Source organism: Notolepis coatsorum, assembly GCF_963971535.1.
Source record: "Notolepis coatsorum genome assembly, chromosome: 15".
In the NCBI taxonomy this organism is placed as follows: domain Eukaryota; kingdom Metazoa; phylum Chordata; class Actinopteri; order Aulopiformes; family Paralepididae; genus Notolepis; species Notolepis coatsorum.
The window spans coordinates 54,341,846-54,368,575 of record NC_140179.1 but is presented as its reverse complement, the minus strand read 5'-3'; the positions used below and the strand labels follow the sequence as shown (position 1 = coordinate 54,368,575).

Genomic DNA, 26,730 nt, shown 5'->3' with positions numbered 1-26,730 from the left:
CTTGTAGCCATATGTGATAATAATCCCAGAGCGCACCCGCCGTCAACTGACGCTGGGCCGCAAGGAACAGTAGATAGGTGGCCCGGTTCCTCCCGCTGTGCGTAGCCTCTGAACCCGCCAAAGCAGACAGGGCGTTCGCACCCAAGGGGGGACCCCGAAAGAAAGGTCCGGTTTGATACGGGAGAAGCTGCCATCAAATTAGGTGACACACTCCCCCACTGAACACCCCTCCAGAGCATGCTGAGGAGTTGTTCTGCAGCCAGACATGCAAGGCGTGAGGACCCCATGGGTTCCTACACACCGTAGCCCTGCAGTGATATTGCTACCACCCAAATCAAGCGAGGTCGGGGTAACCCGTGCTGAGCATTCTTTCGAAGAGGCCTCGAGTCCCCCTGCTGACCACCGTCAATAGTGGCAGCCGTAACACCAGGCTCACCAATCGCACAACGTGTGGCGAGGGAGCCACGTGACAGCACAACATTCTCACGGACAGACCCAGGCTTAGCCATCAACTGGGTGTCAGCCCCTGTCCCCATGAGAAGCGAAACGTGGGGCCGCATGCGCTTCAATGAAGGCTCGCGGCCCGCAGCCAAAGGAAAACTATCAGAGCCCCTTTTCCGCTGGTGACGGGGGAAGGAGTGATCGGGGAGCGGGTTGCTCGCGGCAGAACGGCGACGGCTTGTATATTCCAAGCCGAGCACATCCAACATGGCCGATCCCTCGGCCGCCAAGGCTGTCGGCCTTGTGGACCCCTGTTGACTCGCCGCCCAAGGTACCACTGGCGGGGGAAACATGGCCGCCTGTCGAGGGCCTCGCCAGTCGCTGACGAGGCCGTGCTCCAACCTCTGGCTGCATAGCGTGAGGCGGTGTGGGACCTAGGTCAACAACCGCCCGCGTCTCCGCAGAACGACCAAAGAGTCCTTCCGTGGAAAGAGGAGCCGTGAGGAGAAGAAACCTTTCTTCCTCCCCAAGAGGAGACTGCTCCAACCAGAAATGCCTATTAACAAGCGTTGATAGCATCCTAATCCTCCCCGCAGTTATAGCTTGCGACTGAGTCAAGATCTCTATGACACAAAAAACATGCTAAATGTTTTCAGCGTTGGCTGGTCCTGTAGCCCCACTACCCGACGCTAATGTGGACAGAAAAACAGTCAGCTGAGCCACAACACTGGCCGCCGCTAAATTCCATCCTGTAGCAGTATAACTCTCATCAGTCCATACTGCCACCTGCCGGGCCGACTCGCTCTCAAGCGCCGGCTTCCGGGTGGGACACCGTTCAACCCCGCCGGGGCACAGGATCGATGCTACCTGGCTCTCTAGCCACGGCACACCCGCCCTGCGCCCTGTTGTCAACCCATTCACCCGTAAAAAGGGTAAATAAGACTCAGCAAAACCCCCCACATTAGCTACCGACTGACCTTCATCAATGAACCGGTTAAGAGGAGGGAAAAGCAGTGACATCCCACGGCGGGGAACATTAAAACAGTGACCCAGCATTATAGCATTAGTGTTAGCAGCGCGCTCCAGGATCGCCTGGAAAACGTCCAACTCAGAGGGACGTTCACCAAAACATCCCGCCCCTGGCGCCGACACACAACTCGGTTGTGTAACAAAACAACCAGCAGCATTACTAACACCAGCGTTAATGCCTGATGACACAGAGCCTACCTGTGTACGAGCCGGCTCGATAGCCAAACCTCGCACGCTGTCCCTCGATCTGCTGCCACAAGACGAGGAAACATCAGGATAGACCCGACGTGTCGTTGGAACATGCTGCAAAGATTCCAGGGGTAGGCAAATCTCCGGTAAGCACTCAACATTGCGTAATTTCTCGAAACTTTTCATTACAACTAGTTTCACAGGGTGCAAGCATCCGCCATGATGGAAACGAAAATAGAGGAAGAGCGAGTAGTGACCACGCCTAGTGCTTTATAGTACGTCACTAGTAGGGCGGGGCCTGGCAGGTGCTGGGTGTATTTGTTTTATTCGTTGATGAAGTACACTAGGTACTGGAGATGGCGAAGAGCAGGACGCGATTCGCCAGTACGACTATATAACTGTGTGGTCGATAGCCCTAATCTACCCAGGCAAGTTAACCAGACTAGTTGTAGGGCTAGTTGACTAAGAACACCTTCTTATTTAACCAGGCTAGTTGACTAAGAACACCTTCTTCTTATTTAACCAGGCTAGTTGACTAAGTACACATTCTTATTTAACCAGGCTAGTAGACTAAGTACACATTCTTATTTAACCAGGCTAGTTGACTAAGAATCGACATTCTTATTTACTCAGGCTATTCTTGAAAGGGTTAACCTGCTGTATTGTCGCAGTGAAAGGGTTCAACCATTTGGTAGTGTGGCAGTGAAAGGGTTAATGGAGTGAAAGGGGCTCCGACCTCCTGCTCCTCCATGTACTGGTTGTAGCGTTGCTCCATCATCTCCCTCTGCCAGCGCTCCTGTTCCAGGGTCTGCTGGATCAGCTGGGCCACCTCACTCTGCTCCCCGGGCTTCTCACGGCCAATCAGGAACCTGGACACATGCACACATCCAGCAGTTCAATACAGTACTATCCAATCAGGAACCTGGACACATGCACACATCCAGCAGTTCAATACAGTACTATCCAATCAGGAACCTGGACACATGCACACATCCAGCAGTTCAATACAGTGTATCCTAATGTAAAACTGGACTCATGTAGGCCTATATCATGTATAATTGACAGTGTGGTCGATAGCCCTAATTTACCCAGGCAAGTTAATTAACCAGGCTAGTTGACTAAGTAAGAACACATTCTTATTTAACCAGGCTAGTTGACTAAGTAAGAACACATTCTTATTTAACCAGACTAGTTGACTAGGAAGAACACATTCTTATTTAACCAGGCTAGTTGACTAAGTAAGAACACATTCTTATTTAACCAGGCTAGTTGACTAAGTAAGAACACATTCTTATTTTACCAGACTAGTTGACTAAGAAGAACACATTCTTATTTAACCAGGCTAGTTGACTAAGAAGAACACATTCTTATTTAACCAGGCTAGTTGACTAAGAAGAACACATTCTTATTTAACCAGGCTAGTTGACTAAGAAGAACACATTCTTATTTAACCAGGCTAGTTGACTTGATTTGATTTGATTTTATTGATGGATTAAAAACACACAACAAGGATCCAAAGGATAACATGAGAAAGAGTAAAACCCTTATTTCCGTCATGGTCCCAGGGCTGTTAGGCCACAACAAAATACACGACAATAACACAACACTCATACATTTAAAACATTATAAGACTAACCTATCGCTAAAATTGTATACCCCACAATAACTAAAAACTGATTGGAAACCCATTCAAACTATAGGGGGCTATTCTTCTATTCTGTCCATGAGCCACTTCCTGACGCTTCTCTTGAAGCTGTGGAGGCTCAAGCTCTGCTTGATGGGGATAGGCAGCTTGTTCCAATCCTGGGCTCCAGAGAAAGTAAGGGAGCATTGGCCCAGTTTCGATCGGAAAGAAGCAGGCTTCAGGTTTGCTATGCTTGCTCTAGTTCTGTGGTTGTGGGATTCGTTGACCGGGGTGAAGTAGTTTTGGAGGTATCTAGGGGACCTTTGGTTTATAATATTGTGCACTATGTTCAGTCTGAGCTGGGTAACTCTGGCCTCTATAGGAAGCCAGTTTAGCTCCTGGAAGTGACTCCTCCCTATGTGGGTGCGAGGGCCAAGACCCATTACCACCCTTACTAGCTTATTTTGGGAAACCTGAAGCTTCTTTTTTATGTTCACTGACAGGCCCTCGAACCACGATACGCTACCATAGTCAAAGTGGCAGAGTACTAGGCTATTTGCTAATAGCCTGAGGCTATCTCTGCCAAGGAGGTTGGCTTTCCTAGCTAGGTACCTGGTGCGGGCGTTGACTTTGCCCAGTACTTGGGAGGCCATAGCCTCCCCATCTAGGCTCCCCTCTATCATACAGCCTAGATACTTCGCTTTTTTTTGCTGTTTTAGGGTTACAGCTCCTAGCTGGATATTAAACTCCCGTGCTTTCCTGAGCTTGGGCTTGGAGGCTAATAGTACTGCCTCTGTTTTACCTAGGTGAAGAGAAAGCCTGTTGTCCGAAAGCCACCTGCTGACCCCTGCAATTTCTTCACCTAGCATCTGTTCTAGTGTGTTCTGATCCTTGTGTGAGACTAGCAGGGCTGAGTCGTCTGCAACTAAGAAGAACACATTCTTATTTAACCAGGCTAGTTGACTAAGAAGAACACATTCTTATTTAACCAGGCTAGTTGACTAAGAAGAACACATTCTTATTTAACCAGGCTAGTTGACTAAGAACACATTCTTATTTAACCAGGCTAGTTGACTAAGTAAGAACACATTCTTATTTAACCAGGCTAGTTGACTAAGAAGAACACATTCTTATTTAACCAGGCTAGTTGACTAAGAACACATTCTTATTTAACCAGGCTAGTTGACTAAGCAGTCCAATTCAGTCAAGGCCTAGGAGTGTAACAATCTCAATACAGAATTGAAAATTTAAGAAATATATAATAATTACGTTCAATACAGTATAAAAACATTTTAAACTGTATCAACGATTCTCCTCTCATTCTCTTCCTCAGGTCTCTTGTTAATGTATCTTTAACTGGTGTTATGGTATAGCTACTGCTATTAGCATGATGATTAACTGGTGTTGTGGTATAGCTACTGCTATTAGCATGATGTTTAACTGGTGTTGTGGTATAGCTACTGCTATTAGCATGATGTTTAACTGGTGTTGTGGTATGGCTACTGCTATTAGCATGATGATTAACTGGTGTTGTGGTATAGCTACTGCTATTAGCATGATGTTTAACTGGTGTTGTGGTGTGGCTACTGCTATTAGCAAGATGTTTAACTGGTGTTGTGGTATAGCTACTGCTATTAACACTTTAAGGACCGGGCACGTATATATACGTGTTTCGGTGCCATGCGTTGTGGACCAGAGCCACGTATATAGCCGTGGCAAGTTGTTATTGTTTTATTCCATATTAATAACCGTATTAACGTCCTCGATCGACTCTGGGGACCTACCCGCATATTTGATTTCGGCAACATGCAATACCGGCCAGATCCTCTTAGGGGCGCCATCGCTCCACTGCAGTATCATTGAGGCCGATTGGGGGGAAAAAAATGTACTGTCTGTGGGCGTTTCATTTGAGCCTGGATCCCAAACGAACATCATCCATCTTTGATCACGTTTGGAAGCGCAGATTTCAGCCTGGAATAATGGGATTTATGATCAGCCAATGGACATATCGATCTACCAGATGCAGATGTATTATGACGAAATGCTGCCGGTGATCACATGGGCTGACGGTAGGATACTATTCACCCAAATTACAGCCGGATTGGAGCTTGTTTTAAAACGCAATGTGATCGATCAGTGAAAATGGCTACTTGAACGCACACTGTATTGCTAATCAATAATAGTAATCGGCGTCCCCCGCCGCCCCCATTTCATCCATAGATGCTCTGTAATAGTCCGGATGCTACGCAGTTTGTTTTATTTCATTCGTATATATACAACAGAAATGGCGTTTGATATAACGTGACTAGCCTTTAGCCTCATATCTAGCTCCCCAGAAAAAAGACGAGGCGAAAACTGCGATAAACCTTATATTCACGGCGCTATAAAATGACAACCAACCGATGGATTTTTATTTTCTTTAAGCCATTATGAAGGCACGGTTTATGCACTCAAGTGACAATGAGAATGGACAGATAGCAATACTATAAAGTATATATATAGCTGTTAGAAAGTACATCGGTTTGTTGACAAAGCTCGGTCCTCTGGACTATAAATCGCCGCGGGACTTTGGTCACCAAAGTGTTAACATGATGTTTAACTGGTGTTGTGGTGTGGCTACTGCTATTAGCATGATGTTTAACTGGTGTTGTGGTATAGCTACTGCTATTAGCATGATGTTTAACTGGTGTTGTGGTATAGCTACTGCTATTAGCATGATGTTTAACTGGTGTTGTGGTATAGCTACTGCTATTAGCATGATGTGTAACTGGTGTTGTGGTATGGCTACTGCTATTAGCATGATGTTTAACTGGTGTTGTGGTATAGCTACTGCTATTAGCATGATGTTTAGCTGGTGTTGTGGTATAGCTACTGCTATTAGCATGATGTTTAACTGGTGTTGTGGTATAGCTACTGCTATTAGCATGATGTTTAACTGGTGTTGTGGTGTGGCTACTGCTATTAGCATGATGTTTAACTGGGGTTGTGGTATAGCTACTGCTATTAGCATGATGTTTAACTGGTGTTGTGGTATAGCTACTGCTATTAGCATGATGATTAACTGGTGTTGTGGTGTGGCTACTGCTATTAGCATGATGTTTAAGGCTCTTTTCCATTGTTTGCGACCTACTGTGTCTTTTAGGTGTGATGTGGTGGTCTGAATATAATTGATACACTTGATCTATTGTGTGTTGATGTGGACTGAGTATATGCTCTTTTGTATCTACTGATATGGACCAAGTGTATGTTATTTTGTATCTATTATGTGTTGCTGTAACCATGAAGCTGTGTCTTTAACATGGTGATCCAGAGAGAGAGGACACAATGTAGCTGATCAGGATCCAGACCAATTATCAATTATTTCAAAATCAATTCAGGCGATTCAGTCATAGGAATTGGAAGAAAAGGGCGGCTAGGTGGTGCAGTGGGCAAGGCGCTCACCACCAATGCAGGAGACGCTGGGTTCGAGCCCAGCTCTCCGCATTGCATTCAGCTTTGCTGGTCGTTCATACTAATACATTTGGCAGTATTAGGGGGTGGGAAGCTGATGGGTGGGGATCGGACGTTGTGGACAGCGACTCCTACAGGTCGGTTGGTGCGCCTGCGCAGTAGAATCAGGAAGCGACGGGGGGCGGCGTCCCTCCAAAGCACAGACCCCCGACGCTGAAAGATCGCGCTGTGCAGGTGAAAAGATGCGACGGCTGCTACTTCGAGTACCGGAGGGGACTCGTGCAATGTATGGCTTCGTCCACATTACAGCCGGCTTGTGGAAGGCATGGCCAAACAGCGTTCGAGACAGGGGAGGGTAGAATTGGACGATATGAAATTGGGATGGGAGAAAAATTTAAAATGGGAGAAAAAGTAGATTAAAAAAAAGGAATTGGAAGAAAACAGAAGTGGGCACGAGGTTAAGGTGACCGTCATACAACCTGGACTGACTATCAACAACTGTGTTAATTCACTATCAATTCCAATTATATATATTATTTAATTTAGTTTATATCCCATTGTATTTTACTCCATCTTTTTATTTTTTACAGTTGTACAGCCCTGGTCTATTTTTAGTTCATGATTATATTCTATTGTATTGTGCTTCTATCTTAATTTAGTTCATATTACATTTATTTTATTCCACCTTTTTATTTTATTATCTGTCCGTTATTGTCTGTCCGTTAATGTCGCACCGAAAACTACCAAAGCAAATTCCTTGTATGTGTAAACTACTTGGCAATAAAGACCTTTCTGACTCTGATTCTGATAAATACAAACTACAGTTCACTACCTAATTACTGTTCTTTCTATACTATAAAAGTATAGATTCAAATATGGAAGAAACTGAATTGAAAGTGAACCGAGTCCGTTCTTAGTATACAGTGATCTACAGTACAGTGTTGATATTGTATAACGTGCACGCTGTCTCTCTGCGGACTGTAAATTACTTCCTGTTTGGAGTGGAACAAAGGCGTTCTCTATGGAGCTGGGTGGGTTTCTCTTCTGTGATTACCATCAAAACCCTCCCAACAGAGAGGCTTGTTTCTGCTGTAAAATACAAAAAACATTAAGAAGACTATACGTTTTCCCAGATCAAAATTAAGAAATGTCTACCTAAATATCATCCCCATGGCGACGGTATGAGGGTATAAATAAACTGACAGGTGGATCAGAAAGAAGCGCAGATCAATTATTAAAACCGCTGCGCCAGCCATTCCAATGCCCCCCCCCCCCTTCCAATGCCGATGGGTAATTAAATGTTCACAAATGCACTTCCCATCCCGGGCCTGTTTGTCTGACGGACGATTTTTATGAATAGGGCTTGAGCCCTGCTTACCCCTTGGTCTCTCTCTCCGTTGTTGATCCATAATACATGAGCACATCTCTGAAGGCCTCTTGATCTTCCACAAGACACACAACACTAACGACTACCCCCATAGTGCCGCTGACCACCGGACCCTGAATTATGAATGAGCCTGGGTGGCATAAAGGAGGGAGCTGGGAGAACAGTGCAAAGGCCCCGCCCCGCAGACCACTACATCCGGACGTTCTCCAAGATGATTATTGGATTATTAGATTATATATTGTAACTATCTATTGTAGGGCAAATATAACTGAGAGGGCATAGATGCCCTCATCTCGCACCTTGTTGCCCATATGCACATGTCCAGAGTTAATTATATTGATGTGTTATATTGTTTACACTGTGGTGACCTATATTAACACTTTGAATGCCAGCCACGCTTTTTGTCATTAGTTCATGCCGACCTTTGAGTGCCCGCCAACGCTATATAGCGTTTGTTTGTCGTATTTTTTTTATTGACGATTTGAATTCATATTTCATCAATCGAGCCTCAGGTTAGTGTTGCAGACTCTCTCTGAGCTCAATTGGGAAGATACCGCCCCCTATCGTCTCTCCCTGTGTAACTGCACCCCATTACTTTAGACTGACGAAGGGGGGGGGGGCAGTTTCCTCATTTTACTTTTCCGTCAAGGCCAACTGAAGAGAGCAAGTGATCGCCGGCCATCAGAACAGCGTGGATTATGTATTTATTTTACCCAACACTGTAATCAATAAGCGTGATCGATATTTGGAATGGCGATCAGGAATTGGAATAATCTTTTTGGATAACATCTGATCTGAGGTAAGGAATTTATTTTACCTTGGGATAATCAGAGCTATTTTCACCTATATATCAGCATTTGCCCTATGCGTGTGTGTGGCTGTGCGAGCGATCAGGAAATGAGATAATCGATATTTCAGCCCGCTTCTATAGCGTGCATAAGTACACATATACTATCGATAATCTAGTGTTTATTTGAAAACGATTCATAAATAGGCCGAAAAATGAAAGTTTTTGTGTATCCAGAATATTCCAGTAAATGCCTTTTATCACGGATTCTTTATATTTTCCTTGAAAACGAGGGCTTTTCAAAATGCTATAAAACTAAAATGAAGCGATTAAAAAACAATCCGTTTCGACAATGTTGACTGCAAATAAGTCATTGATAAGCGACGGGCAGATTAGACACATAGCCATAATTTAAGACAGAGATTATGCGTTCAAAACGCTATCATTGAAGTGGGTGGTGGCATTTAACCATGTTAATGGCCGGCACTGAAAGTGTTAAGAGACATTCACTAAGGTGGGCTTGTGCCTTTAACACATTAACTGCCACGCTTATATCCATCAATGTTTGATCACTGACACCAGTCTAAGTCTATGGAGATCTTTACCTTCTTTGCAGGGCTATAACTTTTTAAATTGTATTGCTAAATTGACATTACTATGGCCCATTCAACATCGATTATCTATCGTTCAGAATGTAGGAACGTTTTACTTTTTGATTCACACATTCATACAAAAATACCGTCTAGAGTATAAATATGTTTTTATCGTTTTCTGCAGTAATTCCTAGAACGTGAGATATAGGCATAAATGCATATATTAGATTATCAAATGCCGTTTGATACCGATCCACGCTATATAAAAATTTTCAACTGTACATGGTCCTAAACGTTATGACTGATCATGCGCGGGTGAACGGGGGGGGGGGTCGTTTATAATTCCGTGATCGTCGTTAAATGATTTATGTAGTATGGGTGATATATAGATCAGAGCAGTTTGCATCGATAATAATAAACAAAAACGCTGAAAGTCACGGCAGCCTCCTCTTACCGTTGGGCGATGATACTGGAGCAAACAGATCCCAGTTATTTGATGGGGATCGAGGCGATCCATTTCCGGTTTGTATAATACTAATACACGCCCAAATCATGTCGATTATTGAGTTATGGCAGCGATCCATATCCACGGTGTGTGGCTAGAGTCCTGGGATGATATGCGAGTGGCCGGACGTAATTAGGAGACACACCGATATCCAACCGGCATATCCGGTTTGGCAACTCGCCGATCATCCACCAGGTGGCAGTATTGAAGCGTTGCAGAGTTGTGCTGAGTCCCACAGCATCAGACAAGGCTCTGTGAGTGAAATATGAATACCATGGCGAAAATATGAAATATGATCAAAATAACGTTGTACGCCGTGATCTGGCAGAATTCGCATGAACTTGAAACCCGTTGTACGACGTTTTTGGCGCAGAAAGTGTTAAGAGCAGGGGTTTACTGTTTAGGGGAAAGGGGAAATACCACTTCCGGTTCCGGGTTGAAAGTGGTTGTTATTGTAAATGCTATGTGTAGAGATAAGTAAAGTACCTCGACTCGAACTACGTCTCTGGCTCGCTATTTTCTTATCGCCACAACACTGCTTTTTTACTACCTGTACCTCCACTCCCCCCTCCCCCATGCTGCTATGATGCCAGAATTTCCCCAAGCGGATCAATAAAGGAATATCTTATCTTATGATACTTCTGATGCCGACAGCCATGTTTTTTTCTCTGTGGCTCCAGAGTTCGGACGAGACGCTAAAAACCGAGGTCCTGACTGAATCACGTCGTTAAAGAACCCAGGGCGCCTATGTAAAGAGTAGGGGGTTCCCCGACGTTCCTGGCCAAATTCCCAATCGGGTCACTGACATCAAGGCCACCTAATCATCCCTTCCCCTTAATTGGCTGCTATCAATCCCTGTCTCCTGAGCCGTTCAGCCATTGTGTACTGTAGTCGTGTGATGTGTGCCTAGTGCCAGTGTATGGCAGCCATTGAGCCTGCGTAGCCCAAGGTTGGGTGCTACACAGTGGTGGTGAAGGAGGCAATTTCCACCCTATATTGTGGGGAGCACTTTGAGTCTGAGAAAAGCGGTATATAAAAAGGGCGGCTGGGTGGCGTAGCGGAGATTGCGCTCGTCACCAATGCAAGCGACTCCGGTATCGAATCCCAGTCTCGGCATTGCCCCTCGGCTTGGGCCGGCCGTCGTACTGGCTCATTTGGCAGAGTCAGTGGGTGGAAGTCGATGGGTGGGGATTGGAGTGGCGAGGGTAGTGTGAGCCTCCCATGTGTTACACCGCGCTGGCAGGCGAAAATATGTGACAGGCTGCCTCCTCGTGTGCCGGAGGGAACGCGTGATGCAAGGCTTCTATCCTCTCTACAACCGACCAGTGGGGGGCATAGTCGAGCAACGTTCAAGACAGGGGAGGGGAGAATTGGATACACGAAATTGGGATGGGAGAAAAAATAAGGAGAAAAAGTGGATCAAAAAAGAAAAGCGGTATATAAATGTAATGAATTATTATTATTAGAGTCTCGGGATGCCACTCAGTGGGTTGGTTGGTATTCAGTCTTTACGAGGGTGTAATCACGACCCCGTTTGACTCGAGACGTGAATCTACACCGAGTGGTAATCTGAACGGGCCCAGGATGTGAGGGTGTGGTAGAAGTCAGTATTGCATGTGAAACTGGTTGCCGTGTGCGTGTGTGTGTGTGTGTGTGTGTGTGTGTGTGTGTGTGTGTGTGTGTGTGTGTGTGTGTGTGTGTGTGTGTGTGTGTGTGTAAGCACGAGGAGACCGTCTCTCTTGAGTATCAGATGTCATAGCGACCTATTGTAGCAAATAGGATAGCTGAAGATAAATCGCTAGGTCTATTATGGTGTCGGGTGTCTGCTGTTTTGGATGTCCTTGATGTTAAAAGGGAGAGTCCGCTAGTTTTAGTTTGTTATTCATATTCACAAGGCAGTTGTCCCTAGCTGGGCCCTCGTAGTCGATTCATCGGTCGGTTTGGTTCTTAGTCGACTGAGACTTATGTTTCTTATGTGTTTTTAGTTTTTTTACAAGATTCAATATTTTGTTTATTGTCAATTCTTTGTGTACTTCCATACATAGAAAATTAAATACTGTTCCTCCCAGCTCAGAGCAGTGCAGCAAGAAAGGTTCAAATAAAGACTAAAATGTATATGCATATAAAATATTCAATCTAAAATATCTAAAAGTCCATTAAGAAGCAGTACGAAAAACACACTCAACTCACAATTTGCCCGGCTGTGATATGAAGCTAGCAAGGGTCTGACATTTCAGGTTACCCTTTAATGTGGGTGTGTGTAACACTGAAGCACTGAATTCATGTAAAATGCTGATCGCCATGGCAAATATATATCATATATATATTCATTGTAATGTTTATGTAATATTAAGAATAGTTGTCCCTACTTGACAGTTCCTGCTGTGTTCCTGAGGACAGAGGCAGCGAAGTTCTGGGTGACACCCACCAGACTGGTCCCATCCACTTCCACGATCAGGTCATTCACCTGGATCCTACAGACAAAAACACCCCGTTTCATTCAAAACATCCACCATTTATATAAAAAGAAAATATATATATAAACACCTGCTACACTGTATGAAGAAATTACTGCTGGACGTAAGCTTCATCATGGTGCACCATTGTAGTTATTATATAACTTAAAGGACGGGTTAGCTTTTATGGAACCCAAGCCCTATTTAAGCATTGTCTGGTATGATGTTGACTAGTACTGAACCCAGGCTCTATTTAAATATTGTCTGGTATGATGTTGACTAGTACTGAACCCAGGCTCTATTTAAATATTGTCTGGTATGATGTTGACTAGTACTGAACCCAGGCTCTATTTAAACATCGTCTGGTATGATGTTGACTAGTACTGAACCCAGGCTCTATTTAAACATCGTCTGGTATGATATTGACTAGTACAGGCCATTTGAATGTTTGGTACGATGTACAGTTTTGCAACCATTTCCTCAGTATGAAGAACATGACACATCTGATTATACTGTGAGCTCGGACATGTGTCATGGTTTTCTAAAGCTGAAACACTTGATTGTGCTGGGAGTCTGGTGAGTGGATGCAGCAGTGTTAAGCTTCTCAATACCAAAGAGATCAGTGAAATGATGGCCTGTACTAGTCAACATCATGTTTAAATAGGGCCTGGGTACAAATTATTTTTAAAGGCTGTGATGTACAGGCGTAGAGACAGCTCTGCATAGGAGTGTGTGAAGAGACAATGATATTTCCTAGACATCAATAAATAAACCAGGACCAAGATTCTATTTGGACTATTTGAAGAACAGGAATGTACATTCTACACTACAGTGACACCTATTGGACATACCTGGCGTCCCGGTGTGCCGCGCCGGCGTCTGTGACCGTCTTGACAAAGATTCCCAGCTTCTCCAGGCCCATGTCGGCCCCGGCCCCCATCCCGATGATACTGATCCCCAGACCGTCGCCATCTGAACAGAGACGAGAGAGAAACCAATAAAAACAAAAACAACATAGAATACCGTCCTTATTGTTACCATCAAGTTCCAGTCCAACTTGAGGATGCTTTGTTGTTAACCCTCAAGTTCAAGTTTCAAGTTTCTTTAATAGTTGTCATACAGAAGTACAGAATACTTTTATACAAAATGCTTCTTACTGTTACGCTCCAGAGACTGTGCTAGACAAGATAAGTATGAAATAAAATAGTATAGCATGTAAAAATAGAAGTAAAAATAGAAGTAAAAATGGAAATAAAAATAGAAATAGAAGTCACAGTGTTCAGTATAGACATATGTACAATGTTCGATGCAGAATAGAAGTAACTGAGTTACCATACAATATACTATGCAATGTACTAATATACAATACTATATAGTGCAAAGCAGAAATGGGATGAGGTACAATTTAGGTACAACTTACAGTAAGGTGTACGAGTTGTAGTGCAAATCCTTTGCCAATAAATATAAAGTGTGTTTAGGTGTTTTAAAGTGTGGAGAGTGGGTGCTGCAGTGTGTTGTTTGTTTAAAGTGAGTGTGTGCGTGTGGATGTGTTTGCTGTGTGCATTTGATGGTTGTTGCATAGTGTTTATTGTTCGTTGAGCAGCCTGATGGCCTGGGGATAGAAGCTTCTTCTGAGTCTTTCTGTGCTCGCCATGAGACTCCGGTATCACTTGCCTGACCGCAGCAGTTCAAAGAGGCAGTTGTTTGGGTGGCTGGAGTCCTTGATGATTCTCTTAGCCTTACCCCTGCACCGCTTGTTGTAAATGTTCTGGAGGGTGGGAAGCCCCCCTCCAATTGTGCGTTCGGCTGAACGTGTCACTCTCTGTAGTCTGCTTCGGTCTTGTGCAGTGCTATTCCCAAACCAGGAGGTGATATTGCCAGTCAGGATGCTCTCTATTGTACATGAGTAGAAGTTCTTAAGGATCTTCTGACTGACTTGGAACTTCCTTAGGCGCCTGAGGAAGTAGAGGCGTTGTCGTGCCTTCTTCACAACACTGTCAATGTGTGTGGTCCATGTCAAGTCCTCGGATATGTGGGCTCCGAGGTACTTAAAACTGTTCACTCTCTCAACCGGTGCCCCATCGATGCTGAGGGGGCTGTAGTCCCTGACCCCCGACCTCCTAAAGTCCACAATCATCTCCTTTGTTTTACTAACATTCAGCGCGTTTTCCCTGAGCTCTGCTGCGGCATTATGCAGCCGTAATCCCTGCTGTTTTTCCATTGACGGTTAGCTCAACTCGTTCGCCGCCTTGCTGTGGAGCCTGCGGTGCGGTTGGTGACAAGTTCGAATCACTTCAATTTCTTTCTTTTTTTTTTACGTTTATCATCTCTCGCTATAAACGTGCATTCTTTCGCCAGTTAAGTTTAGGCATTCTTTCGGAGTTGGTTATGGTTAGGGTTAAGTTAAGGTTAGGGTTAAGTTTAGGCATTATTTCGGAGTTGGTTAAGGTTAGGGTTAAGTTAAGGTTAGGGTTAAGTTTAGGCATTATTTCGGAGTTGGTTAAGGTTAGGGTTAAGTTTAGGCATTATTTCGGAGTTGGTTAAGGTTAGGGTTAAGCTAAGGTTAGGGTTAAGTTTAGGCATTATTTCGGAGTTGGTTAAGGTTAGGGTTTGTCGCAGAGCATGGCAATAGAATGCCTGTCTGTCTTTCTTGACGTGGAGGCAGCAGCCTATTTCCACTCTACCGCGCGCCGTGGTCACATGGGCGTCATGGCCAATCAGAGAAACGCGAAGCACTCTTCGGCTGGGATTAATATAGACGCGTCAGGAAGTCCAAGACCCACTGGCAGAGGTCATAGTTCAAGCCCAGGTCCCTGAGCTTGGCTATGAGTTTGGAGGGGACTATGGTATTGAATGCTGAGCTGTAGTCGATGAATAGCATTCTCACATAGTTCCCCTTCCTCTTGTCCAGGTGTGATGCTGCTGTGTGCAGCACATGGGCTATGGCGTCCTCCGTGGACCTTCTTCTTTCGTGTAACGTCAGAGGTCCAACTCCGTATCTTGTAGCCATGCCCTTAACTCTGGTCCCACATCAAAGAGGCTGGCTTCCGAGGGTGGTTTGTATAGGGGGCAGATGGTCAGGATGTGGTCAACAATCTGCTCAGGGTCTCCACACTCACATGCAGTGCTGTCTGCCAGGCCCCACTTCTTTAATGATGCTTTAAAGCGACCAACCCCAGATCTTAAACGGTTCAGCAGAACCCATTGCCGGTGTGGAAGATCATCTCCTGTGGCGCCATCTCCTGGATCCCAGATGTGGTGGTGGATACGGGTTGGCCCAGCACTCTCCCACTCTCTCTTCCAGCCATCCATTTCTGGGCGGTATGCAAATTGCAGGGGGTCCAGGTTGATGGGGAGGGAGGAGCAGATGTAGCCCTTTACTAGCTTCTCAAAGCACTTCATGGCTATGGAGGTGAGAGCTACAGGGCTGATCGGAAGGTTGTTGACCCTTAGGAGTCAACAGGGCTTATTGCTCCCGTGGGCGGAGAACAAAATAATTAGAATGTCTTCTAAATGCTCTAAACGTACATATTTTCAGAAATCGAAAAAAAAAAAAAATGACAATTTCGAGTGCTTTGAGATGTACTATATATGTCCCCTTACTTGCTAAACATAATACGACTTGTAAATACGTTTAATTCTTGCTAGATGGTATGCTTGTAATTATTTCCGTTTGCCAGAGAACTACAGCGCGTCACGAAACGCACATACACGCACGCGCGCACACACACAAGAGAAGCGTGTGCGCTGTGAATAGGTGTTAGACCCCCGCGCAGAGGTGAGAGGTATCAGAGACTCGCTACCCCCCATCCAAATTCTAAACAACAGATCGGCATCGGCTTTTCATAATATGTATGAATTATCTCTTGCAATAATATCCACGGGACACTGAGCTGCTTCGCAGAATAATGTGGTGTGTGTGTATGTGTGTGTGTGCGCTGAGACGCAGCGTCGAGACGAAACTTGTGTCGAGTCTGCTTCTATGTGCAACAGAAACTCTGCAGCATCCTGACAGTCCTGTATACCCACGTCGCGCTAAAACATTAACTACTGTATGGCAGAGTGCGTGTGTGTATATGAGTTATGAATTATCTCTCGCAGTTCATTCAAGCGGACAGTGGAGTGGACTACGTGAACTACAGTATCAGCCACTGGCTGCTGTGTGACGAGTTTGATGTTTTGGTCACCCGCGCTAAACACGGTGCTTTAGTTGACAGCGCATCGATGCGCTTTGTGAAGGAAAGATGACGTTGTCTCTCCCTCTCTCTCTCTCTCTCTCTCTCTCTCTCTCTCTCTCTCTCTCTCTCACACACATACACACACACATACACAGACAGACAGACACACACACAGAAACACACAAACAAACGATCAAATTAAAAGCTGGATATAAATCTGCCACACGTGCTGTCAGTGAGTTTACTAAGTCAAGGATGTCTTACTTTCACACACGCGCGCACGCACACACACACACACACACACACACACACATTTACATTTACATCTAGTCATTTAGCTGACGCTTTTATCCAAAGCGACTTACAAGTTCTGTACGACAAGTCATCAGGAAGGGCACAACTCTATCAGCTGAGTAACTAACAATGTTCATCAAAGTGTTGAGTGCTACAGTGTAGGTTAGTATATTAGGACAAGTGCATGACAGTAAGGTTAGTTAGGGTTGGATTTGAATGTGTGTTGTTTGGCTTAGGTTGAATCCAGCCTCATCAATGAAAATAAATTCATGCGGCTGTGCAGCAAGTTCCTGCTGTTGTGTGAACAGGCTTGGCGTCCACCCCAGAAGGTCTTCTAGTCATTCTAGAGAAATACAACCACAAATTGTTATTGGTTTGCTTCTTTTTTTTGATATGGTACAGTACTGTAAATACCATCTCTCTCTCTCTCTCTCTCTCTCTCTCTCCTCTCTCTCTCTCTCTCATCTCTCTCTCTCTCTCTCTCTCTCTCTCTCTCTCTCTCTCTCTCTCTCTCTCTCTCTCTCTCTCTCTCTCTCTCTCTCTCTCTCTCTCATCTCTCTCTCTCTCTCATCTCTCTCTCTCTCTCTCTCTCTCTCTCTCTCTCTCTCTCTCTCTCTCTCTCTCTCTCTCTCTCTCTCTCTCTGGCTTTATTGAGGAAGGGCACACCTCTATCAGCTGAGTAACAATGTTCATCAAAGTGTTGAGTGCTACAGTGTAGGTTAATATATAGGACAAGTGCATACCTACATGTATGACCTATATCTAGCTACTACTTTTGGATATGAGCATTTTTTCAATACCCAACTATGTAGTGGCCGCTTGTCGCTAGGCCTAGGCCTCCTGCTGGGTCCATTCACTGAATAACAAAGGAATGACTGGGCCTTTGCTCCAGGTGTGAAATGGTTCTAGTGACAATGATCACATTGAATTCTGGGAGTGTAGTTCTCTCATCAGATAGCTGAATGAACTTGGATCAAGTTCAAGTCCTATCCTGAAAAGTAGTTAGGATTTTACCAGAATGTTTGATAGGACATTGATTGAAAACTATCGTCTCAAATTTGACAATTGATGGCTTATTTGAAGGTATGAATCTGTAATTTACATTATGTAACAAAAAAAAGAGAATATTCTGAGAAGGTGGAGCTAGAAACTTTAGACCTCAGGGGGTTAAGCCTGATCGGAAGGTTGTTATGGTTAAGCCTGATAGGAAGGTTGTTGTTGAGCCTGATAGGAAGCAGGGGCGGTTCTAGCATCAGACCTTTAGGGGGGCTCAGCCCCTAGAGCAGTAGCATAATTTCACTAAATGCCATGGTCAGACAAGGGAGGGTGAGGGGGGGATCCCCTCCTTGGTGGATTTTTTTGTCAAATCAGTTGTGCAATAGTCAATTTTGGTGAGTTGTTTCTTTACAATTCACTTATGACATTTAGGTAACATTAATGAACAACTACAGTATTAACCCTTTTCTCACCAATGACGTGTTACCACGTCATTCCTCGCCATGCGTAATCTGCCAATGAAGTTTTACAGCGTCTTTGAGATCAATATTTAAAATTTCTGTCATGGTATTCGTATTTCACCCATGGAACGTGGTGCTGTAGATCTCCGCTCAACTCTCCAACGCTTCAATACCACCACCTGGTGGCCGATTGGCGAGTTGCAACCGGATGTCGAAAAATTGTGACGCCGGTGTGTCTCCCTATTCCTTCCGGCCACTCGCTATCGCTCGCAGGACTCTATCCAGACACCGTGCATATCGATCCGTTGCCATAACTCAATAAACAACATGATTGGACGTATATTAGCACTATACAAACCGGAACTGGATCATCTAGATCAGGGGTGGCCAACCAGTCAGAGACTAAGAGCCACAAAAAAATTACTGTGGTACCACAAAGAGCCACACCACAGCGTTTCTCAACCTTTTTTTTCAGTCACGGCACCCTTCATGTGTTTATAGGTCTCACCCTCTGGCCTCTGAAGTTGCTAATGTCTTTTTTATTTGGGCCTCACAGGGTTAAAAGTACCCTGTGAGACCCACGGTTGCAAAATTACAAAATCACTTTTAGCCATTTAAAAAATAATGTTTATTTAAAAAATGTTAAAGGGGAACTATTTTACTATTTCTTTCACTATTTGGGCACTTTTACACAATTCCTGTGAGTCTATGGAACACCTAGGTTTTTTTCAAAAAAAATGCATTGTTTTGTATTTCTAATCAAGTACTAAAAACCGCATTTTTCTACCTCAAGATCTTAAGCCGTTTTGAGGCTGGGCTCCAACCACTGTGTGGCCTGATGCCAACTGCCACATCAACTGCCACATTATTATGCAGCTGAGAAATCTCTGACATCACAGATATGCACATTTTCAGATGACTCAGTTCAGTGAGGGTGAATATTGTGAGAGGAGAATTGGAAGAATTCGCCAATATGAGAATTAGAGACATATCCTATTAATATAAGTCCACATAGCTAAGAAACAATGGTAAACACTGAAAAAAGCCATTTATAAGATAGTTCCCCTTTAAGCACATGTATAGTCAATTGGTCCTGTTGTTCAGCCTCACAATGCTATTTGATAGTAAATGTGTTTATATGTCCCACCCTCTGGCCTCTGAAGTTGCTAATTTGTTTTTAATTTGGGCCTCACAGGGTTAACCTCTTAAGCCCGAGATATACAGTAAAAGCATTATGTTTGTTTACCAATTATTTTAACTGTTATTAGTGAAATATAAGATTATAGAAATCTCAGGGCATTGAGTCGGAAACCGGCGCATATTGACAGGAGGAAGTGGCACAGCCAAAAGTGAGTGTAGTCTTTTGAAGGAAGAGACTCAGGGCTTTCAAATTTCGAAAAACTACCCTACCCAGCTCACACCAGCCCCTGTCAATCATCTGACTTCTGGATTTACTTTTTAATTTCTCTTATTTTTTGGGATTATCTCCCACAAACCTGAACGTTATTGCCATAAAACAGAACGCAGTTAGTTTCTCTACCTTTCTGTGAACGTCTTGCAAAAAATGGTGTTGCAATATGATGAAGAATGGTGGAGAAATTTACATTATAAAAAAGATGGCAGAATTCAGTACTGTATCTACAAAACCTTCTGTTTAATCATCTTCCCTTTATTCATTTGCTTAGATTTTTCAGGTCTGGTCAATTTTAGCATGGTGTTATTTACAGTCAAAGATAATTTTTTTTTAAATAGAATTGATATTCTCCTTTGGTTCATTACAATTTACTCAAGCCTAGTAACAGACACACTATTTCTGACACTGATCCATATATGTCCCTAGATTCAGATACCAAGAACATGCAAATGGACCATTTAAAAAAAAATTGTAAATGTTTATTCTACGTCCTTATGGAATGAGTGACATAAAAAAAAAGTAAAAAAAAAAAAAAAAAGTAAAAAAAAAATTTTTAAATTTTTTTTTTTATTTTTTTTTATGGATGGAAGAGCCGCACATTGACGGGCAAAGAGCCGCATGCGGCTCGCGAGCCGCGGGTTGGCCACCCCTGATCTAGATCAACATCCCATAATAGCAATCTTTTTGCTCCACGCTCATCACCCAACGCTACGAGGGGTGAGTTTCAGCCTGTTTGTTTACCATTTTCGATACAAACTGCTCTGATCTATATATCACCCATACTACATGAATGATTTAACGTCGGCCACAGACTTATAAACGACCCCCCCCCCCCCCTCCGGTCAACCGCGCATGATGAGTCATAACGTCTGGGATCATGTACAGTTGAAATTTTTAATCTGGCGTCAATCGGTATCAAACTGCATTTGATTATCTAATATATGCATTTATGGCTATAACTCACGTTCTATGAAATACTGCAGAAAACGATAAAAACATATTTATACTCTAGACCGTATTTTTGTATGAATGTGTGAATGAAAAAGTATAACGTTCCTACATCCTGAACGATAGATAATTGATGTTGAATGGGCCATAGTAATGTCAATTTAGCAATACAATTTAAAAAGTTATAGCCCTGCAAAGAAGGTGAACATCTCCATAGACAAATAGTGCTGGCAGAGAGGCTACAAGGATGAGAATAAGCTCCGGCAGACAAAAGGGTTAAGGAGACAACTACAGTATGTAAGTAGTAAACCTATAATTTTTTTTTTATTCCAGTCGATCATAATGATCATGATCATATTACGGAGCGCTCACTGCATTTGAGAGAGAGAGAGAATGAGGGAGAGATAGACAGGGAGAGATAGATAGGGAGAGAGAGACTCACATCTTCGTATATCTATGGGAAAAAGACATTTCCAGGCAGTGAGTGAAGTTTTGTTCAAATCATGAGGGAACAAAATACTATTTTGAGGCCTCAAATTGATAAATTTTAGGGAACAAAATACTTGAGGTAACTATTTTGAGGCCACAAAATATTTTTCTATTTTGAAGCCACACAATATTATTTTGAGGCCACAACATATTTCTTTCATTTTGTGTGGCAGCAGCAATAAGCCTTTGTAGCAAGCAGATTAGCTGGGCTAGCTAGCAAAAATTTGCTGAACTGACATTAGCTTGATAGCTAACTAGTGAATAGCATCAGCTAGCTAACATTAGCTAATGTTCTTTGACACTATTATTACCAACACCATGGAACTAATGACCAATTTGACAATGTTCTCTGTCAGAATAGTCAGTAATTTTATATAGTGCTAGCTAACGTTTCAACATACTTGTCTTGTTGCCCATCAGCACTGGCAAATTCACTATTACTAAACTAGTTACAGTAGGTAGCTAGCTACATATGCTTCCACGTCTGAATGTTGGACTGGGACTTGACATGACGTTACCAACGTCTTTGACCTATTCTTTTTTTTATAGTTAACCAATGAGGTCAACAGGCTACTACCGGCAATCCATGTCTGTAATAATAATAATAATAAAACAAGAATAAAAAAAATAATGGAATTACAAAAGAATTATTCAAAATGTTCAGCCCCCCTAAAAATGGTCTAGAACCGCCACTGATAGGAAGGTTGTTGTTAAGCCTGATAGGAAGGTTGTTGTTAAGCCTGATAGGAAGGTTGTTGTTAAGCGTGATAGGAAGGTTGTTGTTAAGCCTGATAGGAAGGTTGTTGTTAAGCCTGATAGGAAGGTTGTTGTTAAGCCTGATAGGAAGGCTGGCTCACAGCGAGGCATCACTGCACATCAATATGTACATAATCACAATAAGCACTATTCAGAAACACACAAACAACAACAACAACACAACACTAAAAATGAAAGATTCAGCAGACTGGATGACGAGGGAGAGCATCACCAGCGAGTTCACTGCACACAGCGTGAGGGAGATTAATTGTACTGGACTCAGCCTTCGTCATAAATTCCCTAATGAGGACATTTAAATGTTCCCATCCGTCTCCCCGATATTGTATTGCCTGGATGCTGTCGCTGTCAAACGACCGTTACTGATTTAAATAGGCGAGTAGATACGGCAATAAACTAAATACACACACACACAAAATATCATAGTAAACTAAATTATACAAAAACATAATACTGGAATGACTGGACAAATATACCATAGAAACCATGTGGAGAGATGGTAATTGAGTGATGAAAAGACAGTGATAACCGACAAGAGAATGTACACAGGCTGTATATATACACATTAAATATTCACAAAACAAAAAACAGTACAATAGATTCTAGATCGCAAACAATTCATTGAGTATCTATTCTTCCTCTGAACATAATGGTGTCGGGTAAACCAATCGTTTTGAGGTTCAGAGGACGTGGACTTAATTAGCTTCGACTGCATCTCCTCGTCCTTACAGATGATCATTAACCCTTTCACTGCCACACTACAGAAGGTTAACCCTTTACTATCACACTACCGACGGTTAACCTGCTGTTGTGTGGCAGTGAAAAGGTTAACCTTCTGTGTATTGTCGCAGTGAAAGGGTTAACCATTTGGTAGTGCGGCAGTGAAAGGGTTAATAGGACAATGTCTTTGCTGTCGGCAACATAGCATTGAACAGTCAGTGTCATATTGTACATGTAGTCTATAGAACATAGAGAGATCTTTATCATGTAATAGCGGGGTACAGTCTCACGTGATGTCCTGTTATACATGCACCAGACGTAACTCTACGTATAGTTTTCTATACATATATTCATGAACTATAATGTGGAATGGATGTTGTTGTGTACTTGCTCTTTGCCTCAGTGAAAAAGACAAATGTCCCGGAGAGAGTGGGGGAGGGGAGAACAGGGCCATGCAAACTGAGGCAGAGGGCCTCATTACGCCAATTAAAACAAGATCCTTTACACATCTGGATTATGAAACGAGCCAACAGCCAACATACGACCACCGGCATCAGGGGGAACAGTTTAGTGGGGGATAAACACAGGGAAGACAGCGGCGGTTTGTTCACAATCTACAACTTCAGAGCAACACAAGGCGCTAAATCATGTCGTAGACCATGAACTTCCAGGAATAGAAATTACCTCTTAGTGTTAGGTCACATACATTTGTACATCAACCGATCAAACATAACTTTAAAGGTGATGTAAGTGTAAATGTACGTGTAAATGTAAGTGTATGTGTAAATGTAAATGTAATAGGTATGTTTTTTTGTGTCAAAATGAGTGGTCTACATGTTAAAATAATAACTCTACATTCCGACAGCCATCACTGTTATAGAGTGTCTGGTCAGTAACATGGGTCTCCCAGTCCCTCCGCTCTGCAGTAAACACAAAATAAATTTCCTGGTATTCCCTTCCCACTTCCCAAGAAAAGTCTGTTTGCTGCAGAGCTAGCTAACTATCAGGGGCCTTTCTCACTCACTCATTCTGTCCGTACCGGTCGCGTACCGTCCTCATTCCGGGTCAGAGTGCGAACCCCCCCCCCCCCCCTCTCGTTTGTGTACACACTGCAGTCTTGGTTCGCTTCGGGTTCTGTTTACGGTTTGCCTTTGAGCGTTTACGCTTGCCGTAGGCGATGATGTCACGTTCGAAAATGTAAACAGGAAGTGTCTTAACACGACTGCGGACTCTGGATGCTGATATAAAATGAACAAATAAACCAATAAATATGAAGTTATATTTGAACCTCTGTTGTCAAGCCTTGTCAATATAACCCACCCCATTTTATCACGAATGGATGGTGTTTTTTGCAGGGTTAACGATAGCGCTAAGCTAATGGCTAACGCTAGTTAGCTTAGCCTTTTACTAGTAACATTGCTGCATTGATTATATTGAATGTCATTGATCTACTGGTCGACCACGGCCGACTGGTTGGGCACCACTGGTCTAATAGAAATAAATGCATTCGAACAAGAAGTATAGTATACAGCAATGGCTAACGCTAGTTAGCTTAGCCTGTCCAGCAGCTAACATCCCATCGCTCGTGGCAATTATATTACATGTCATTGATCTACTGGTCGACCACGGCCGACTGGTTGGGCACCACTGGTCTAATAGAAATAAATGCATTCAAACAAGAAACTAATGTATAGAAATAGCATGGCAGGGGGGGCAGGTGGCGCACGGAGATTACGTTCGTCACCAACACCGGGAGACACTAGGATTCGCCTGTTCGAATCCAGCTCCCGGCGTTGCTATCAGCTTGGCTGTCCTCTCACGCTGATACAATTGGCTGTATCAGGGGGTGGGAAAGCTGAAGGGTGGGTCCTGGGCGTTGTGTACAGCGACCCCTACAGTTCGGTCGGGGCGCCTGCTCAGCGAGGGTTGGATCTGAGGAGAGATAGTGTGGCCTCCCACACGCTACACTCTCCCCGGTGAGAACCTGCGCGGCCAGGTTGACCTGCCCCAGGCTGCACATGCGTCGGAGGAAAGCATGTGACAGTCTCCGGTCTCCCGGACCAACAGTAGGGGAAAGTACGCAACAACCAGGAAGGGTGGGATGGGAGAAAAATCGGGAAAAAGGAGGGGAAGAAAGATAAAATAAAAAAAAAAAAAAAGCATGGCAAACAAAAATTGCCAGGCCTAATGCGAGCCAGAAGTGCTGTGCTTTGCTTTGTAATGTGGCTTCATGTTAGCCGGTTGAGGTCTGAACTCTCAAATTGTCCATAAATATCGTTTTTGTATTGTATTGTCCAGTGTGGTTTTATCTGCCCAAAATTCAAGCAAGCATGACAGTAACGACGTTGTGTGTGTCACACCCCCGCACCCACGGCCCGATTCAGAGACCACCTAATCCAACTGGCCCCGTTCAGCGGGGGGTAAAACGAATCAGCGCCGTTTCGCATCCCAAAAGGGGTGAGTGAGAACACTCCCCCCCCGTGCTCCGGGGCGGTGATTCGATCCCAATACCTGAGTGAGAAAGGCCCCTCAGTGATGTCTGTCAGAAGAATGTAGAGCCATTTAACACTTATTTGAACAAAGAGAAATACCCCTCACAGCACCTTTAACGCTCACCGGTGTGCAGTGTTGCAAAGTAATTACTTGGCGTCACTTCATATACTAACAAAAAAAATTGGCGTCTTGCCAGCAATTTTGAATAGACCTGCTTTAAACTCGACAACATAAACATTCTAAATGAGCCTGCGTGTCACTTCCTGCCACAGCGTTTGCTGATACAATAGCAGACAGGAAATGATCTTGAGCATAAGCGGTTCCCCTAGCAACACCAACTCCATTGAAAAGGGGTCTATACGAGCCACGTACAATAGCAAATCTATAAGAATGGTGTTTTGCGTTTCCCCTAAGAATGAGGAATGATTGCAGGTAAGAGACCAGTGCACCTGGAAGCTTCCATCTGATTTCTGTTTTCAATTTAAAGGAACACGCCAACGTTTTGGGAAATTAGCTTATTTGCCATCTACCCTGGAGTTAGACAAGCAGATACATACCCTTTTCTTCTCTGTGCATGCATTAGGCTTAGGGAACAGCCGCATCGTTAGCCTAGCTTAGTGTCATTCACTGGAAGTAGGTGTGCCAGTGTAGCCTAGTTCCCAACAGTCACGAAATACAACTCCAAAACGTTCCTGTAAACATGTTGTGACCTGTGTATTCCTGTTTTTCAAAAAGCAACAGGGCTTTTGAGGTGATGAAATCACTGCGCCCACTGTTCCGAGTATATATTTGCTTAGAAAATGAAAATGTCTCATTTAATTTTTTTATTATTTCTCCACGTGGTAAATACACGTGTTTACAGGAATGTTTTGGAGTTGTATTTGAAGTGTATTTCGTGACTGTTTTAATAGTCGACTACAAGTCGACTATCAGCACATTTCGGCCAATCAAAGTCGACTATTCAAATCCTTAGTCGGGGACAGCCCTAGTAGGTAGTAGTATAGGCATAGTAGATAGTAGTGTAGACATAGTAGCAAAGTACATAATAGCAAAAGAAGGTAAGGTTTGTTTTCCTCTGCTTCTTATTTCAGATATTGATTGAAGGGGTGTGTTTTTAGTAGTATAGAGTCATAGTTATACTTGTATTAATCCCCTTGAGGGAGATTTGTCCTCTGCATTTGACCCATCCTAACTATTAAGGTGCAGCGAGGCAGCGACACACACAGGGGCGCCCAGGGCAGTGTTCGAATTATGAGGGGACCAATGGGGGCTCAGCCCCCATAGCTATAGTCTGAGCCCCCATAGTCAAGACCCCCTGTGGGGGTCTCTCAAAAAAATTATATCTTTTTTTTTTTTTTTTTTTTTTTTTTTTATGTACGAATTAGTATTATTTATGCTACCTAAATAAATTGTTAATAGATCATATTTTTCTTTTCAGTTTTTAAAAGAACAGAGTAATTAATGTTGTGGAATAGGCTGCATTTCACCTCCAAGCCGCTATG

General features: G+C 43.6%; 1 protein-coding gene across 1 annotated transcript in view; it reads right to left on the bottom strand.

The window, feature by feature from the left end:
* The window catches only part of LOC311241816 (neurabin-2-like), a 118,622-nt gene that overhangs the window by 18,367 nt on the left and 73,525 nt on the right, over nucleotides 1-26,730 (bottom strand). The window contains exons 3-5 of the mRNA XM_084330734.1: nucleotides 13,313-13,433; nucleotides 12,375-12,479; nucleotides 2,396-2,528 (exon numbers count right to left, since the gene is read on the bottom strand). Of these exons, the coding sequence (XP_084186860.1) occupies nucleotides 2,396-2,528; nucleotides 12,375-12,479; nucleotides 13,313-13,433 (359 nt within the window). The remainder of the gene's footprint in view (nucleotides 1-2,395; nucleotides 2,529-12,374; nucleotides 12,480-13,312; nucleotides 13,434-26,730) is intronic.